This window comes from Telopea speciosissima, chromosome 11, assembly GCF_018873765.1.
Source record: "Telopea speciosissima isolate NSW1024214 ecotype Mountain lineage chromosome 11, Tspe_v1, whole genome shotgun sequence".
NCBI lineage: Eukaryota > Viridiplantae > Streptophyta > Magnoliopsida > Proteales > Proteaceae > Telopea > Telopea speciosissima.
In genome coordinates this window covers 52,279,552-52,298,554 of record NC_057926.1, presented here as the reverse complement: position 1 = coordinate 52,298,554, position 19,003 = coordinate 52,279,552, and the positions used below count along the sequence as shown (strand labels likewise).

Here is a 19,003-nt window from a genome sequence, read left to right as displayed (position 1 = left end):
TATTACCAGCATGCATATGGACAAAATTGTGGTTTTCTGTTTTGGATATGTGGCTTACTTCTCTTCTGATCAATGGATAGAATTGTGGCTTTCCTATTAGTTGTTTCCTTGTTTCAAGTTTTTTCCTACTTAAGTATTGTAATTCATGTTGGTGTTGTTTTGGTGAATTTGTCAGTAGTATGCTGCATAATTTATATTTTTTTGGCCTAGAATTGATTCACACGTCTGCAGAAATCGTGAACCAAATAAAATTTCCAAAATTATGTGTGTTAGAATTAGTGGGCAAAGCTTGTACATCAAAACATGATTCTGGAATTCTAAGAATTGAGCTTAGAATTCAAGACTAGGATTTCACAAGAAATCAAGACTCTAGAATTCAGCAAGAATTTGGAATTCTGGGAATTAGAATCTGAACCAAAATTTTCAGGACAGGGTAAGGTGGGGTAAAGGATTTTTCAGCAGCAAATAAGTAGGAGACTTATAAAAGAGAGACAAGAAAAGTCAACTCACCTGCTGCTTCTCCTTCATCGTATGGCCGAGAGAAAGACAGTTTGATAGTCACAATTAAGGGTGTTTGCCGGTTTATGAACACAGGATTTCTAAATCCAAGCTAGAAAAACTAGAAAGTTGTTTTGAAAACACAGGATCTCGAAAAACTGAGAAATAGCTAAGCAAGTTCTTATTTAATGATGAATGAAAGAAAATTTATATCTTGCAAAAGACTGGTTGGTATGACTTGAAATTCAGATCAGGTAGTCTACTTGAGACCTGCAGAATTTGATGAAATCCTGACAACAGAATAAATGAGTTTCAGTGAAGTCCTACTGCTACTAGGGAAACAAGTAGCAGAACCAGAACAGTTCTACTGAGCAGAATTCTTTAGGGAACAGAACCAGAATTTTAGGGAGAATAAAATCAGAAACAAGTGTGTGAAATTTGAATTAAAACAGACTAATATATGAAGATGATGCAAAAGAAAACAACCTGAAAGTTGGAAGAAAACAGGGGAACTGCAGATTAGAAGAAGAATAATAGAAGAGAAGTAATAAGTAGGAAGAAGAAGATTAGAAGAGAAGAGGGAAATATCACCCCTGAGAAGAAAGATGAACAGAAATCAAATGAGAAAGAAGAAGCAGCAGTAGGCTTGAAGAAGAACCTTCACCCATGTTTTTAGAACTCAACAACTCAGAACTCTTCAAAATATTCAATTTGTATTATTCAAATCATGTTTAACTGAAGGCAGGTATTCAAATATATATAACCTTTTAAATTTCCTAAACTGACTCATAAAAGGACTCCTAATCATTCTCACACACTGAATAAGTAAATATGCTCAAACTAGAATTCTTTACTTAGTTACTTACTAATAACTATTCTCATCTAACTCAAACAATTAAGACACTAATTTTGTGTATTGACCTCACCACCACTTTATAGACACTTAATTGAGGCCCAATACAACAAATAAGCAAATAACCCATAAACAAGTGACCTAAGGCCCATAGAACCCATCCATGGCCCAAAATAAAGTCTTCTTAGGCTCAATTGGGCAGTCTTGACTGCATGTCTATTTTCAATAGAAACCATAAAAGCAAATACTTTGAAACGTCTCCAAAATGTGGCCTCAATTTTTTGCTTTCTTGTTACAGCTTTTAGCAGACTGGGAAGACGAAGCATGCTGAGTTAGAGAGTGAAAGCCTCATATTAGATTAAGATTCAACAGCAGAGCATGGCGTTGAGGCCTCTTTTGGGGTTTTCTGATGGGGATCTGATGAGGTCAGATGCAAAGCCATGTTCAAGATTAATGAGGCACACAGCAGGAATTTTCTCTGTAGGTGGAGGACTGGCTTTTTGGGTTCTTTGTCGATTGCATTATGGTAAGTAGACTTTGTACTTCACTTTTGAGTGTTATTTTTTTTATATTACTATTTTGTATAGCACTTCTCATCTCTTGTGTCTTCATTTCTTCTTTTCTCTTACTTTGATTTGCAAGGATCCATGTAGCCGACTCCATTTAGATGGGATAAGGCTTAGTTTGTTGTTGTTGTTATTGTTGTATTATTTTGTATAGCTTTTGCTATAATCAATGTGATTTTATATGATATACTTGCTCAGGTAGAAGAACCCCAATCATATTTATTTCAGGGTTTTGTTCACCATTATCCTTTTGTTCATTCAATAAGTTTTTCTTCTTTAGTTATGTTTGGCCAGAAAGAATTAAATAAGAAGACAAGAATAAATATGTATCTCATCTCTGGTCAAATCCTGTGATATAACATTGATGACAAGATACCTCTCTCTCTCTCTCTCTCTCTCTCTCTCTTGCTAAGAGGTCCTTTGTATTAATAGATGATGATGGAATATACAACCTGGAAAAAAAAACAGGGAAAACAAAACAGAAAAAAACAAGAAGCGAGGCCGAGATTCCCACCTACGGAAAAGCCATCAGCAGGAGAAGCAGCCCGCCAAGCAAAAGCATAACAGGAAAACCGACTCTCTCTCTCTCTTGCTAAGAGGTCCTTGTTAGAAGTCATGTAATAGGGGTAGTTTAGGAACTAGTCCCATTACTAGTTGCCTTATTATGTAATTTTTTTTTTCTTTATTTCCCTTATACCTCCCTAGGGAGGTGGATGTAATTTCCTATTTGTTATGATTGAATTAATATAGGTGTATGATTGAATTAATCGATTATAACCCAAATATTCTCTTCTCTCTTCTCTCTCTTCTGTTGCTATCTTCTTCCTCCTCCAACTTCTTCCTTCTCTCTTCTTGCCTCCTAAACCTAAAATCTAACTTGGTATTAGAGCAGGCTTAAGGTTTGAGAGTCGGGTTCAGTCCCTGTTTTCATTCTTTTTCTTCTCTTTGAAATCCTTTGTGCATAGTTGTTATGGCGTCGCCATGGCGCTGGAGAGGGTTGCATGGCGACCTACGCCATGGCATCCCTCTTCGATTTCTTCTTCCTGTCTTCGATTTCTTCTTCCCTCTTCGATTTCTTCTTTCCCTCTTCAATTTCTTTCGATTTCTTCTTTCCCTCTTCGATTTCTTCTTCCTGTCTTCTTTCCCTCTTCGATTTCTTCTTCCTATCTTCTTTCCCTCTTCGATTTCTGAATTTTCTTCTTAAAACTTGAGAAACAATAGAGAAAAAATAAAACATGGCTTGAGTATACATCTATTAACACATTAACAATAGAGAAAATAAAAAATAAAACATGGTTGACATGCTCGCCATGGCGGGCGACATGTCGATATATCGACGTGACACCCCTCTACTGACTTGGATCGCCGTGACAACTATGCCTTTGTGTCTAAAGATTCCAAAGAGGAGATTCCTGTGTACAGCTTTGCTTAAAGAGTATGGAATAGGCTCATTCTAGCCTCTTTTGATGATCGAAGGATATACCTGAGCTGTTTTTTAAGCTCTCTTGAAGGTTTAGATCTCACACAGCTGCTGCTACAAGTTCCGCCAAGTTCAGGTTCAGGTTCAGGTTGCAGCTGCTGCTATTCTCGGATTGCTTTTGTGTCTTGGTCAGGCTCATTTGCATCGCCCTAGGACACTTATGAGGATGGCTATGATCTTCCTTGCTGATTGAAGAAGCCATATGAGCAGATTTGCTTCTTGTGTGGGATCCTCTGTTCTGCCTAGGTAAACCCGAGAGTGTTTACCCTTTTTTCTTGCTTTGAGCTACAGTTTGATGCTCTCTTGGTTGAGGGATGTGTATGCACAGCCTTTGTGAGGCCTTTCCTCTTGTTTGGAGTTGATACTACTCCTTGCAAGCTTTGTGGTACAGTATTATAAGGGACTGCTTGCTGGATTGATGTTGGAATGCACTAGAAGTGCTTGATTTAAGTCCTCTTAGAGATTTGCTGCTAGGATTGCTTCGGCAGTGTGCTATCCTAGGCTGCTTATTGGACTTTTTGCTTGTTTGGGTTGAGTGTGTACTCCCCACTTGTCTTTGGTGTTCTTGTTTATTGTCAAATCCCTTCCATCATGCCTGATTCGGATACATCTGTGCTTGGTACTGCTGATTCACACCCCCCTACTGTTGTCCCTCAGTTGGCTTATGAGAGTACTCACCAACAGATTTCTTTTATGAAGCTTGATGGTACTAATTACCTAGATTGGTCACATTCTGTGAGACTTTCTCTTAGGAGTAAGGGAAAACTTGGATATATCATAGGTGCTATCAAGGCTCCCACAACTGGTTCACCTACTTTTGATAAATGGGAGACTGAAAATTCTACAGTTATGACATGGTTGATCTTCTCCATGAAGCCCGAGATTGGGAGAAGATTTATAAGGAAGGAAACAGCCAAAGCTATTTGGCATAGTGTCTCTGTGGCCTTTGACAGAGTAGGTGACACTGCCAAGGTCTATCAGCTCCATCAAAAAATTCACTCATTGAAACAAGGTGACAACACTATTTCTGAGTACTGCAGTGTGTTCCTTAATCTTGTGGAGGAGTATGATCACTACAGGGACCTTCATTTGACCAACCCAGAGGATGAAGCAAAAGTGTATCTGACTCTTGAAAAGGAGCGTGTCTTCTCTTTACTTGGTGGTCTGAACCCTAACTATGAACCAGTTAGACTCCAGCTGTTAGGCCGGTCTCCCCTTCCCTCTCTTAGTGAAGTCTGTAGTTACTTACAGAGTGAAGAGACCAGGCGGCTTACTATGGCACCACCACCAGCATCATCTAAGAGGTCAGCCCTCAATTCTAGTTCTGTTCGAGACACCCGTGGAGGTGGTAGAGGCCCAAGGCCTAACCGTGAGGAAGCCAATACTGTGGAGACAGTTGGTGCCAGTGGAGTTGGGCGAGACAGATTTAAATGTAGTCATTGTGGTCGCACTGGACACACCAAGGATAGGTGTTGGTCTCTCCATGGTCGCCCTCCTGGTATGCGTGGTCGTGGAGGTCGTAGAGGGGGAGCTCGAGCTCATTCCGCGGCGGCGACTGATGCTGATGCCCCACAGGATGACTCCACCTTCATGGATGCAGTGGTTCGCAGGGTTGTGCCACAGTTGAGCACATCTTCTACATCTGGTATGGCTGGATCCTCATCATCCTCAGTTTTGCAGGTCTCCACCTCAGCTTCTACTGCCGCCCAGTCTTGGGTCATTGACTTGGGTGCCACAAACCACATGACTGGTACGTCTCATTATTATGATTCCTATACCATTTGCTCTGGTAAGGACAAGGTTAGGGTAGCTGATGGCTCCCTTTCCTCCATATCTGGTAAAGGTAATATCTCTGTGACATCATCTATTTCCCTCTCTTCTGTTCTTCATGTCCCTAACCTTACACTGAATCTTTTATCTGTGAGTCATCTGACTAAATCTCTCAACTGTTGTGTCACATATTTTCCTTCTCATTGTCTTTTTCAGGATTTGGTGACGAAGAGGATTATTGGTAGTGGACGTGAGGAGCAAGGCCTCTATTTTTTTGATCCGTTTTTGCCACAGCTCATTCCTATGTGTATGGACATAATGATAGTAGTTCTGTGGATTCTGTTATGTTATGGCATCATCGTCTTGGCCATCCATCTGTTGTTGTAATGAGGAAACAATTGCCTCACTTATTTTCTTCTATTGCCTCTTCTCATGTTTTTCAATATGAACCATGTATGTTTGCCAAACATTGTCGGTCTTCATATCCTTATCATGGTAATATAGCTGTTGCTCCTTTTCATATTGTGCATACTGATGTTTGGGGTCCTTCCCCTACTACTTCTTTATTTGGCTTTTCATTACTTTGTGTCATTTGTTAATGATTTTTCCCGTGCCACATGGACTGTACTTTTGAAGCATAAGAGTGATGTTTGTGATGCCTTTCAGGATTTTTACCAAATGATCCTTACTCAATTTGAGACCCGCATCAAAATTGTGCGATCTGATAAAGGGGGAGAGTACATGTTTGGTGGCCTTCAAACCCTCTTTACTACTCATGGCATTATCCATCAGCTAGTGTGTGTTGACACGCCCCAACAAAATGGGGTTGCTGAGAGGAAAAATCGCCATCTACTGGAGGTCACACATAGTCTATTGTTTGGCATGCATGTCCCCAAGACCTTCTGGTCCGCAGCTCTTCTCACTTCCTCCTTTCTCATCAATCATATGCCTACCAAGCTTCTTAGTTTCAAATCTCCCTTGGACATCTTATCTTCCAAGGCCTCTGTTTTTTCTCGTCCTCCTAAAGTCTTTGGCTGTGTTTGTTATGTGCATGTTAACAAATCTGCCTGCACTAAACTTGACCCCAAAGCTCTTAAGTGTCTTTTCCTTGGGTACTCTTCTATTACCAAGGGGTACAAGTGTTACCATCATTCTTCCCGCCGATGTATCATTTCCAAGGATGTTACCTTTCTTGAGTCAGTCCCTTTCTTTGTCCCTTCTCAGCATCCTCTTCAGGGGGAGAATTGTGGGAGTGAATAGGCTACTGATGATTTCTTTCTTTCTCCTCTACCTACCTCTCCTTTTATGCTTGACATTGGGAAACACAGGACTATAGATGTGGTTGAGGTTGATGACCAACCACCAAGGGGGAATACAGATTTGGTTGTTGAAAGTGGTTCTGGTAAGGAGAAGGATTACCACATTACATACAAAAAAGGTGAAGGCTTGTATAATACAAGAAAGAAGACCTACCAAGAGTCCTCTTCAGATCCAGATCCACATCCTGAGATTCATTCTTGTCAATCAGGTGACATTTCTTCTCCTCCATCTGATTTGGACCTTCCTATTGCTATTAGGAAAGGGAAAAGAACTTGTACTAATCCTATATCCCAATTTGTTTCCTAGGATGCAATTTCTCCTACAGGCCTTGCCTTTATTACTGTAGAGCTCTACTGTTTCCATTCCCAAGAATGTCATTGATGCTATGTCTGACCCAAAGTGGAGACAAGCCATGTCTGAGGAGATGATGGCACTTGAGAAGAATGGTACTTGGCAACTTGTAGACCTTCCCAAGGGACGTGTCCCAGTTGGATGCAGATGGGCCTACACAATCAAGTACAAATCTGATGGCAGTATTGAGAGATACAAAGCAAGGTTGGTTGCCAAGGGGTACAGTCAAGATTATGGAATTGACTACCAGGAGACATTTGCCCCTGTGGCCAAGCATAACTCAATAAGAGTTCTTTTATCTTTGGCTACCAATAAAGATTGGCCTTTATATCAGTTGGATGTGAAGAATGTCTTCCTTCATGGTGATTTGGAAGAGGAAGTGTACATGCAAACTCCTCCAGGCTTCAAGATGCCTTTAGCTGAAGGGAAAGTGTGCCTCCTTAAGAAGGCTCTATATGGTCTCAAACAGTCACCAAAGGCATGGTTTGAGCGCTTCCGACAGGCTATTCTGAAGAATGGATATTCCCAGAGCCAAGCTGATCACACTCTCTTTAGCAAGCGGAGTAATGGTACTATCACAGCTCTCATTGTCTATGTTGACAATATCGTGGTCACAGGAGATGATACAACTGAGATAGATAAATTGAAGAGCTACTTGGCACAGCAATTTGAGATCAAAGATCTAGGTCCCTTGAAGTACTTCTTAGGAATAGAAGTATCAAGGACCAAGAAAGGAATCAACATATGTCAGAGGAGGTTTATCCTTGACTTGTTGACAGAGACAGGGATGTTAGGCTGCAAACCAGCAAACTCTCCTATTGAGCAGAATCACAAACTAGGAGAGGACTGTGGTCCTTCTCTTGTTGATGCGGGGAAGTATCAAAGGCTAGTGGGGAAGCTTATCTATCTCTCTATGACTCGGCCAGATATCTCTTATGCAGTGGGAGTTGTCAGTCAATTCATGCATGCTCCCAAGAGTGGCCATTTGGATGCTGTGTATCGCATTTTAAGGTATTTGAAGTCCTCTCCAGGGAAAGGATTGTTGTATGCAAGGCACAACCACTTGAGAGTGGAAGGTTTCACAGATGCCGATTGGGCTGGTTCCATTACAGACAAGAGATCTACCTCCGGCTATTGTACCTTTGTAGGAGGTAACTTAGTCACCTAGAGGAGTAAGAAACAACATGTTGTGGCTAGATCTAGGTGTCGAGGCAGAATTTAGAGCTATGGCACATGGAGTGTGTGAGCTCATCTGGCTAAAAAGACTTGTTCAGGAACTGGGATTCAACACTGAAGGACCCATGAGACTGTACTGTGACAACAAGGCTGCCATTAGTATTGCTCACAACCCTGTTCAACATGACCGGACTAAGCACATTGAGGTTGATAGGCATTTCATCAAGGAGAAGATAGACTCTGGCTGTATTTGTACTCCTTTTGTGAAGACTGGTGATCAGCTGGCCGATATCTTCACCAAGGCTCTTGGCTCTCCTCAGTTTAGTTCTTTCCTAAGCAAGCTGGGAATGCATGATATATATTCTCCAACTTGAGGGGAAGTGTTAGAAGTCATGCAATAGGGGTAGTTTAGGAACTAGTCCCATTACTAGTTGCCTTATTATGTAATTATGTTTTTCTTCTTTATTTCCCTTATACCTCCCTAGGGAGGTGGATGTAATTTCCTATTTGTTATGATTGAATTAATATAGGTGTATGGAGAAGCCTCTCCAACCCAATCGATTACAACCCAAATATTCTCTTCTCTCGTCTCTCTCTTCTCATGCTATCTTCTTTCTCCTCCAACTTCTTCCTTCTCTCTTCTTACCTCCTAAACCTAAAATCTAACTGTCCTTTGTATTAATAGAAAATGATGTTGGAATATACAACCTGAAAAACAAAACAGAAAAAAACAAGAAGCGAGGCCGAGACTCCCTCCTTCGGCAAAGCCATCAGTAGGAGAAGCAGCCCGCCATGCAAAAGCTTAACAAGAAAACCGATATCGAGGTCTTCTCAAAGCATCAACCTCCAACTCTCTAATGATAAAAGGAGGGAAAGGCTGCATAACAAACGAAACACCACCCTTAGCTGCTGATTTTGATAAGTAATCCACAATCAGATTAGCCTCTCTATAACAGTGAGTGGTTTTCCATTCGATGGATGCCAAAAAATCCTGAAGAAAGAGCCAATCTTGGCGCACACACCAGGGAATAGAATTAAAACAAACAGAAGTCACCACAGCCACTGAATCACATTCCACCCACAGCTTGTGAACTCCCAAGTCTTTTGCAAAAATCAGACCATACATGAGAGCTAAGAGCCTAAGAATTCTGATTCAAAATTAGTATGCTGGCCAACAAAAACTCCAAAAGATTGGATTTCTCTAGCATGTTCATCGTGAAAAATACCACTAGTTCCTGACCTTCCTGGGTTACCAAGAGAACAACCATCCACATTTAGTTTCACCCAGTTTCTTGGGAGGGGGGCAACACCAAAAAATCTCCAGCTGCAAGATTGCTTTCTAGGTGAGATATGAATGCCTAGACTTCTAGCACAAATCAAATCTGAAACTGAGGAAAAAGAACCGTGCGAGAGGGATGGTCTAGATCTCAACTCAAAGAAAATCATCTTGAAAATCTGCTGCACTCTACTCTGGCTTTCAAACCTTCTATTGTTTCTTTCCAACCATATGAGTTAGGGGATAAGAATGAAACCTGCAGACCAAGCACCTTTGAAAGTTAAACTACAAGCTTTCCTCTTCCACCAAACTACCATCTCTTGAAGCGGCGAATGTTGCTGCCAAGAAATACCAAACCAGTTCATGTAGGAGTTCCACATCGCAGGAGAATTGCAATCTAAAAAAAGATGATTTATTGACTCATCAGCCTCATTGGCAGAGATCACACCTAGATGGAATTGGGATACCTGACCAAATCATCTGTAGCGAGGCGACCATGAAGAAGCTTCCATCCAAAAACAGATTGGCGAGGGAGAATTTTTTGCTCTCTCTCTCTATCTCTCTCACACACACCGACCAATTTTCAGAATTTTTATTTTATTCTTGTTTCTATATTTATTGCAGGTCCGAGGATAACAGTTCCGAGGAGTCTCAGATGGGCAGCCTGTGGAGCTGTAACTGTGAGCTCAACCTCTGCTTTGCTGGTTCGCCTTTTTAGTCCTGAATGTGAACCCCAGAATATTGCAGCTTTTGACAAAGGAAAATGAATATCAATGGTCCATCAGGTTTAGAGTTGGATCTGTCTAATGAGTTCCCACTGCTCTCTTCTTGCAATAGTTGGTTGTGGTAACAGAATAATTCACAAAAGACCAGCATGGTATTATCTTCCAATGTGCCAATTATGATTCTGGTTTATAATTAATAAACACAAACCCTAGCTTATACTTTAAGTGGCCAATTATGATTCTGGTTTGCGATTCCAATTTTAAATTGACCCCTTAGTTATTCATGCTTTGAGCCCGGAGAGAACAACTGAGCGGCTTGAGCTCAAAAAATTGGCCGATGACTAGACTTGGTGCAACAGTAAGGTTGCTCCATTGTGACCAAGTGGTTACGGGTTTGAGTCTGGAAAGTGGAAATAGTTTCTTTGCGAAAGTAGGGGTAAGGCTGCGTAGAAAATTACTCTATTCTAATTTCCTGGGTTTCTTCTCGGTTGGGTTTTGATTTGCACTAGAAAATCGACAGGTTTAAATTGAATAGGAACCAGTAAGATCAGATCGAATAAACTTTAATATTTTGTACTACCTTATGTTCAAGCAAAGGCTGATTCTATGTTTCTAAGGGACTATATCTCTAAAATATTTTACCCAAAAAAAAAACAATAATAATCTCTAAAATGACGTATAATGATGTTAGAATGTATTACGAGAATCTGCAATATATATTGAGATGATCAAGTTTAATTTATTCTAAACTTATCTGTTGATACTCTCAAAATAGGTGTAAAAGAAATCAAATTAAAGAATACAAAGGTGAAAACCGAATGGAGCAACACTACAAACTTCATGTAAATCGGAATTAAAAAATATTATAAATTGAAATTGCAAATTGTTTTTCAAAATCGGTACTACTGAATGTGAACCGGATAATGAAAGCCGGAAAAAAAAAAAAAACCGATTTAGCTTGACCGAAAGCAAACTGACAGTTCGATTTTGATTACACTTTGTCAAAATATAAACCGGATCGAATAACTAGAACCGAAGCAAATGACACCCTTACTAAGGGTGTCAAATGCAAACCGGAAATCGGAACCAGATCGAATAAGCCAAATCGAATTGAACAGAATAAAATTCGGTTAAGTTAGAGTCCTAATTTTTAGAAATGATTCAATTCTCGATTTGATTTCGGATCTAGCATAGACCAAATTCTAGAACCAAAACTGAACCGAATTTGGATAATAGAATATTGTAATACTAATATATTATAGCATATATTATTAATGTTAGTATTAGATTTTATAATACTATTTTTTTTTTGTGAAAAGTATTAGATTTTATAATACTACTATACTACACTAAAATGTTATAGTATAATATTATATTATACTATATATTGTATATTATAATATATGGGTCGAGTACATGAACCGAACCATGTAAGAACCAAAACCGAATAGGTTTGGTTTAAGTATCAAATTTTAAAACCGATTCGATTCTCGATTTAGTTTGGATCACACCAATACTCTCTGGAATCGAATCGAAATTGAACCAAATAGTGGATTTGACTATGCGGACCCTATGCGAATTGTAAGGCACGAAAGAACAAGTACGCTTTTAAGGGGTATTCTAGTCATTATGACTATAACCATACCCCTGATTCTTAAAGAATCTCAACGAACATTTTCAACTCCACCAATCTTGTTCCCCACGTATCTTATCGTTTCCATCAAAATGTTACAATAAAACGGTCTCGTTTCCAATCTCTCGGCACCTTGAACAGAAAAAGCCAGAAAGCTTCAAGAATCAAGAAGCGCCATTAATGGCGGCCTTTGCTTCATTGGCCTTCATCCTATTCTCTCTCTCTTCTACGACAATCTTTGCTCACCGTGCGGCTGTATAAGAGTGTTGCAGAAGAGAGAGAATAGGATGAAGGAGAATGGAACGAGCTAGAGCGGCTCTTCTTGCGATTCCGTCTGAAACAGTTCAAGATGCCATCGAAATCCTTCTATAAAATTTTGGCCCTGAGTCAGTGTTGGGTCAGGTTAAGGTTGAAATCTCAGGTTGAGTCCGATCCTGTTTTAAGGTATACTATAAAATATTGAAAAGAGAATGTCACCGGTCGCAGCATGCCACCCCTATGCCCTGACACACAGATGTGCATGAAATGACCGTCACACCCCCTAGAACCCTGAAAATGACCAGGAGTGTGGCGGCCATTTAGCACACCCCTATATCGTCGCAGGGCGATTTGTCTGGCGTGGGTGGCATTCCCTCGCAGTGATCTTTCGTTTCTAAGTCAGTGCTCAAGAACTGTAAAAGTGGTCTTTAGATCCAAAACCAGAAAATTTCTATGGCTTTTGGGTGTGAATTGACCGTATTGGATCAAAGGAAATCAGAATCAGTCACGATCAATTCCAATCCGAATTGGCCAATTCACCGACCCAATTGTAGGTTCTTAAAACCTTGCTCAAGACATCCATTCTTCTCCCGTTTCCCAATTTACTGAAACTTAAGAATTGTACTGTAAATTTTCGAATTTAATGCCTCTATAAATGTCATTTTTTTTTCCAGAGATTTCTTGCTTTTCATTTCAGTGTGAAATAAAGAAAAAGAATACTGAATAATCATCAGAAACTCCCTTGTTCTACCCAATGAACAAGGAAACTTCTTTATAGCCCTCCTCTATTGACTTGCTAAATTCCAAACCACAAAGAATTTAACATTATTAGAATAAAATTTTAAACAATAAATAAATAACACAATAACCAATTGTTTACGATCGGACCACAAAGAAATGATTCGATTTTGATTTCATAGGTTTTTTTCTTGGTTCGGTTTTGATTCGCACCTGAAAATCGACATTTATAAATTATATAGGAACCAATAAGAATCGAACCGAATTAACTCAATTTTCTGTACTGCCTTATGTTTTTTTGTTAAAGTACTGCCTTATTTTCAACCAAAGGTTAATTCTGTGTTTTTATGAGACTATATTTTTTAAGTGGCTTTTATGATGGTAGAATATACAGTAAGAGAATCAACAAGATGGTAAATTTTATTTATTCTAAACTTATTTGTTGATGCTCTCAGAATAGATGTAAAAGAAATTGAATTAAAGGATACAAAGGTGAAATCAAATGTAAACCAACACTACAAATTTTATATAAACCGAATGTGAATCAGAATTAAACACATTACAAATCAGAATTGCAAACCGTCTTTCAAAATCAACACTACAAACTAACAAAAAAACCGAATAGAAACCAATGAAACTTAACACCTTGTCAAAACATAAACCAGGCCATCAGACCGAAACAATTGACACCCTTACTACCACAAGGAAGTTATTTGAACCACTTTGATAAGTTTACCAAATAGGCCTATGCTAAAAAAAAAATTTGCCCACGAAAGAACAAGTGTACAATATTGGTTTTCCAGTCAATGACTAAACCTTGAAACTTAAAAGAGTTTCACTGCATTCTTGAAAATTTGTAGTTTTCCCCATGAAACCACAGAAAATTTTACTACAATCTAGAAGAATTGTACCTTTTCCCTTTGCGTTTTCTTTCTCTTTTGTATTCATGTTATTCAGGAGCACACCTAGAAGAGTGCGTCTTCACTCTCCTGGTCCATAGCTTTTAACGAGGCTGCATCATTGATTGGGAGTTGGGACCAATCCAAGCACAGATGGTGCTAGTGGTGATAATAATAGGTACATGATATCTTGATGAGTGGTGAAGCCAGTGGACACTCTTAGATGAGGTTAAGAAAAATGAGACAAAAAAGACCACTTTTGACATAACAACAAAATATTTTAGTGAGATTTCCCAATTATTAGTCAAAATTCTCAATCAATCATGGATACTAAATTAATTATGGAGAAAAAGATGATCCTCTTAATTTTTGGTCCAGATTTGATATTTTAGTACATAGTAATAACGAGATAACTCAGGGGGTGACATTGATAATTTTCCATTATAAATTCGTGCATTCTCAATTCTCAACTCCATAGTCTTCTTTCTCTTTTCCATCTCTCACCCTTGATAAGAGTTTGAGCTGTGTTCTCCAATATTCGCTTTTGATCGTTAGGAGCAATGGGTCTTAGTGGAAAGCTTTCAATGGAAATGGAGATCAAATCCTCTGCAAATAAGTATTTTCATGGTTGTATAGATCATGGGACCCTATTTTCCAAAGCTCTTCCTGATGATGTCCATAAGTCTGAAGTACATGAAGGAGATGGAAAGAGCTTGGGCTCCATCAATTCCTACTGCTATGTCTTAGGTAAGATTTTCATTATCCCTTTAAGGAATTTTTTTATTCTATGGGAAAAGAACTTTGTCCGGGAGAGTGGCCTACGCCAACAGTACTCCCACTAGATGGGCTGACCCTGGGGTGTTTAAAATGATTCTTTTATTGTGGTTCATAATGTCAAAGACTTTTTTTTGGTACATTTTGTTAAACACAGATGGAGATAAAGTTGTCTCTACCAAAGGCAAGATGGAAGCCCTAGATGAAGTGAACAAATCAATCACTTTGAATATGTTAGAGAGCTTTGCAGCAAGTACAAGCTGCATATGCAAGTCTTTACAAAGGATGGCAAGAACTTTGTGAAATGCATCATAGAATATGAAAAGCTAAGTGAGAAGGTCCCTGAGCCTATTAATTATCTGGAGGTTACAACCAAGTTCTGTAAGGGGTTGGACGCGCATCTTCTTCAAGCTTAGAAGCAAGGAGTTAAACCCAAATGCTTGGCTTATTAGTGATCACAGTTTGCTTATGATCGATTGCAACTAAAATTGCAATTCTAGATTATGTTTCTTGTTTATGAGTACCTGTTTCTTCCTAAGTTGAGAAGCTTGTGTGTCATGGTAATGTTTGTTTTCTTAATTACCTCTATATCTATGTACTTTTGTAATGATGTTGGAATATTATAATAAAAATGTGGTCACTAAACCTTTATAATAAATTTTTTAGATTTACATGTTGTCGGCATCTTTCAAATTAAACAAAAGGTGCATGGGTGGGAGTGCCTCACGATTCCTACACAAGGGACCCCCATGGTCAAGCAGGAGAGAGACAGTGCAAGAGAGAGTATCAAGGAGCAGAGAGTGTGTGAAAGGGTGTGTATTAACATTAGTGTGTACATAATATTTTCTACATTTTTATTGAAATTATTGTCTTTAAAAAGGCAAAAGTTTTTCTATGGTCTAAACTCATCCACCGACTAAAAAGCATAAATCAAAATTCCCCCTATTGGACAAAGTTCATGACATATCCCTTCCCTCACATCCTACCATCATCATTTCCTCCTGGATGCAGTAGTTAAAGTTTCATTAATGGAGGTGGTGGTGGTAGTGTCGGTAGTTTTCCCCCCTTATTTCTCCTTTTTGTTTTTCGGAAAAGAGAATTTCTAAATTAAAGCTTCTTTCATTGTGTTTCTTTCAAGTGGTTCATTCCCAAGAACAAAAAAATGAACCGATGGTAACAAACGTATGTCTATATATTTTTTTTATGTTCTTATAAACAAAAAAACAAAGAAACAAAAGTGTTATCATGGAAGAGAATGAAATAGGTTTTTATGTTGAAAAGGTAGAATTCCATTAAAGGAAGGCTACTTATGCTCTTTTGTCTTGGGTTTTTGGGGTTTTTTTCATACACTCGCTTGTGTACCACAAGTTGAATTGGGGCGTGGCATGACGATGCCTTTTATGTGTGTGGATTCTCCTTTTGTTGGCTGTCGGACCGGACTTGTTTCTAAATTTCTTTTTACTATCATATGAACTTCATCTAATGCATCATCAGCGTTAGTACTATTGTGTTACACGCTACCTAGAATGCATTAGACACCAGCAATGGCTAGTTTTCAATATCTTCTCTCTTAGAGAGACACATCCTTTGAGCTCTTTTGGTAAGGTATTCCGGTGGGCATGTCTCCTTTATAAATATAGGACATCCTTGACACTATAGATGATGATTCTAAGTGTTATTATCTCCCTCACCATAAGGGGTGTAAGTTTGGCCGACTTGAGCTTGAACAGGGTTTGGGCTGGACTTTTTAACCTTGAGGTCGGGTTAGGATTGAAATTTTCAGGCCCGAGATTAGGATCGGACTGGGCCAAGGTTGAGGCCTCGGGTTAAGCCCAGCCCAGCCCGGCCCGGCCTTGAGGTTATGCTTTACAATTTATGGGTAAATTTTACCTCAGCTGCCCAATTTTTGAAAAGTGATGTTTGTGTGCCTCTTTCTCTAAAATGATCTAAATTTTCAAATTTATCCCTCTCAAATCTGCCCCCTCATCTCCACCTCCCAACTACTGCCGCTATCACCATCGCCTCAACCCTTGCAACCTTGACCCCCTGCATCGCCCCGCCCCGCCCCACCCCACCCCACCCCACCCCACCCCACTCCTGCCCTGAGAGAAGCAACCATGGAAGCACGGAAAAAATTATGTATCTCCCATATTGTTAAACCTAAGAGCAACAATAAAATGTCTAAGGATTCTAAACACAATAATCAAATGGAAAAAGTAGATCCTTAAAATGTTTCGCCAAATTCGAAACATTGAAAACCTAAAGAATTTTAAACAACTGTTGATTCTATTACTAAAAATAGAGAGACTCACATTCAAGTTTAAGGGAGGTCAAGACCAACCTAAAATGTTAGTTTGAATGATCAATAAAAGTGGATCTTCAATAGGAAACTTGACTATTTTCGAGTCCAAAGAATCTTCACGTACGTGAAGTGAATACGCACATGCCACGTGTTAAGGTGATGAATAAAAATTAATAAATTAATAGTGGGACCCACATTCCTATGACACATATCAGGTAAACATTGTACGCCCTCATTAATTTCAAAGTAGATATTTGACATTTAAAATTTGAAAATATTCGTATTACTCTCCACATACGGGTAGAAGATTCGAACTCCACACAAAAAAGTAGATTAAGATGCAAATACAAAGTTACCAAACGATTTATAAATATGCAATTAATTTGGAAATGATTTCTCACATGCATCAAATCAATAGAAAATAGGTCCCCACAGCATATACATATTCTTGTAATTAATCTTGTTTGTATCATATAATGTCAGGTAGCTCAAGGAGATACAAACAAGTATAGCAAAAGCCATCATTCTTATTATTTACATACAAAATTTAGCCATAAGGAGACGACAACAAGCAAACCAAAACATACCAATAATTCACTTCACTCGCCATCTTTGGCTCTTGGCCGGCACTTGGTGGCCAATCCAATATTGACCGAACCATACTGTGGAAACCTTCTCCCACCAAGCATTATTCCTTCCACCACATCTCCCCTTGAACCACATATCCCTCTCTGCCTTACCAACAACCCAATATTAATCAATCTCTTGCTCTTCTTCTTCTTCTTGTTCTTCCTATTCTCCGGCGATGACGACCCATGTCGATTTCCGGCATAAGAATCGCTATAATAGTTACCACTATTAGACTTTAAGAGATACTCAAGATGCTTAGAGATCCTCCCAACTTCATATGGATCAAGTAGAGAATTGTTTATGTGAGATGGACTTAAACTTATGCTTGGTGACCTTGATGATAATGATGATGATGATGATGATCCTTCCGGCGTGTGTTCATCGGCCATCCTTGCCCCTTCTAGCTTGTATCGAGACGGTCCCGGGGCTCTCCATGTCCTCATGAGATTGAATTCACGAACCGGTTTCCCTTCCAATGAGCCTGATCCTTGTTGGTACCACGTCCATGCCGTGGCTTTCACGAAATCCAATTCTTCTATGCTTGTGTTAGGCTTTCTTCTTTCCATGGAAGGCTTCAAGAGGAAAGGGATGAAAAGAGTTGTTGAAGGCAAAGGAAGTTTTAGATATGAAGCTTTAGAGAGAGGTAACTTGTTGAGACTTGAGCTTGCTTGGCTTCAATTATGGAATCTATTGTTGTATAGTTCAAAATGAGTATATAAACATCAAGAAAGAGGCCCATGAAGCCCACTACTAAAAAAGCATGAAGGAAGATTTAGTGAAAGAGGGTCTTAAATTTTTTGGTGTTACATATGGGATGGTAGGCCATCGATGACCATTAAAAGTCTTGGACGATGCTCAGAAGATGAGTTGTCACGGGCTAATGGCGATGGGTGGGCCTGCTTTGGCCCATGTAATTGATCCCTAGTTTGTATGGACTAGCTCAAGCCAAATACGAATCCCCCAGTTCTCTGTTGCACATATGCTCAGCGGACGCACGTGTTGTATTAAATGGTTATTAACGGTCGGGTTTCAAAATATCTTTTTTTTTCTTCTTTTGAAAATTTGGTTTTCCCTCCCACAAAAAATTTGTTCTTTTAAGGATTGTATGATAACATTTCTATTTCTAGGCCACTTTTTATATTTCTGTTACTAGGTCAAATTTTTTGGTAAAAAAATACGTTTGATAACGCATAATAATTTCTATTTCGTAGTTAGAAAAGAAATAGAAACACGTTTGTTATGCACAATCATTTCTGTTTCTAGAAATTCTGTACAACTTAAAAAATATCATTAAATACCAAAAAAATTGGTGAAGGTGGACGTGGTGGCGGTTTTGGTGGTGGTGGTAGCGGCGATATTGGTGGTGGGGGCAATGGTGGCCGTGGTGGCGGTGTTGGTGGTGGTGGCAGTGGCAAAGGAGGTGGCGGCGGTGGCAGAGGTGGAGGTGGAGGTGGAGGTGGAGGTGGAGGTGGAGGTGGTGGTGGTGGTGGTGGTGGTGAAGGTGGTGGTCGTGGCGATGGTGGCATTGGTGGTAGTAGTGGTGGATGTGGTGGCAGTGGAGGTGGTGGCGACGGTGGTGGAGGTGGTGGTGGTGGTGGTGGTGGTGGTGGCAGTGGTGGAGGTGGTGGTGGTAGTGATAGAGGTGGCAGTAGTGGTGTAGGTGGAGGTGGAGGTGGAGATGGAGATGGAGGTGGTGGTGGTGGTGGTGGTGGTGGTTGAAGTTGCATTGGAGGTAGTGTTTTAATTTGAACATG

General features: G+C 39.6%; 3 protein-coding genes across 3 annotated transcripts; 2 read left to right on the top strand and 1 right to left on the bottom strand.

Moving 5' to 3' along the window:
* The first annotated feature begins 1,379 nt into the window (after positions 1 to 1,379).
* Positions 1,380 to 10,185, top strand: LOC122645835. The gene is made up of 2 exons (XM_043839217.1): positions 1,380 to 1,877; positions 9,915 to 10,185. Exons 1-2 carry the CDS (start codon positions 1,730 to 1,732, stop codon positions 10,055 to 10,057), a joined length of 291 nt encoding a protein of 96 aa, XP_043695152.1. The 5' UTR covers positions 1,380 to 1,729; the 3' UTR covers positions 10,058 to 10,185.
* Positions 10,186 to 14,074: 3,889 nt separating this feature from the next.
* LOC122645834 (MLP-like protein 43) lies at positions 14,075 to 14,882 on the top strand. Its single transcript, XM_043839216.1, has 2 exons — positions 14,075 to 14,290; positions 14,475 to 14,882. Exons 1-2 carry the CDS (start codon positions 14,104 to 14,106, stop codon positions 14,618 to 14,620), a joined length of 333 nt encoding a protein of 110 aa, XP_043695151.1. The 5' UTR covers positions 14,075 to 14,103; the 3' UTR covers positions 14,621 to 14,882.
* Positions 14,883 to 17,088: 2,206 nt separating this feature from the next.
* On the bottom strand, positions 17,089 to 17,869 carry LOC122646512. Its single transcript, XM_043840084.1, has one exon. It carries the CDS (start codon positions 17,813 to 17,815, stop codon positions 17,219 to 17,221), a length of 597 nt encoding a protein of 198 aa, XP_043696019.1. The 5' UTR covers positions 17,816 to 17,869; the 3' UTR covers positions 17,089 to 17,218.
* Between the last annotated feature and the right edge of the window lie 1,134 nt (positions 17,870 to 19,003).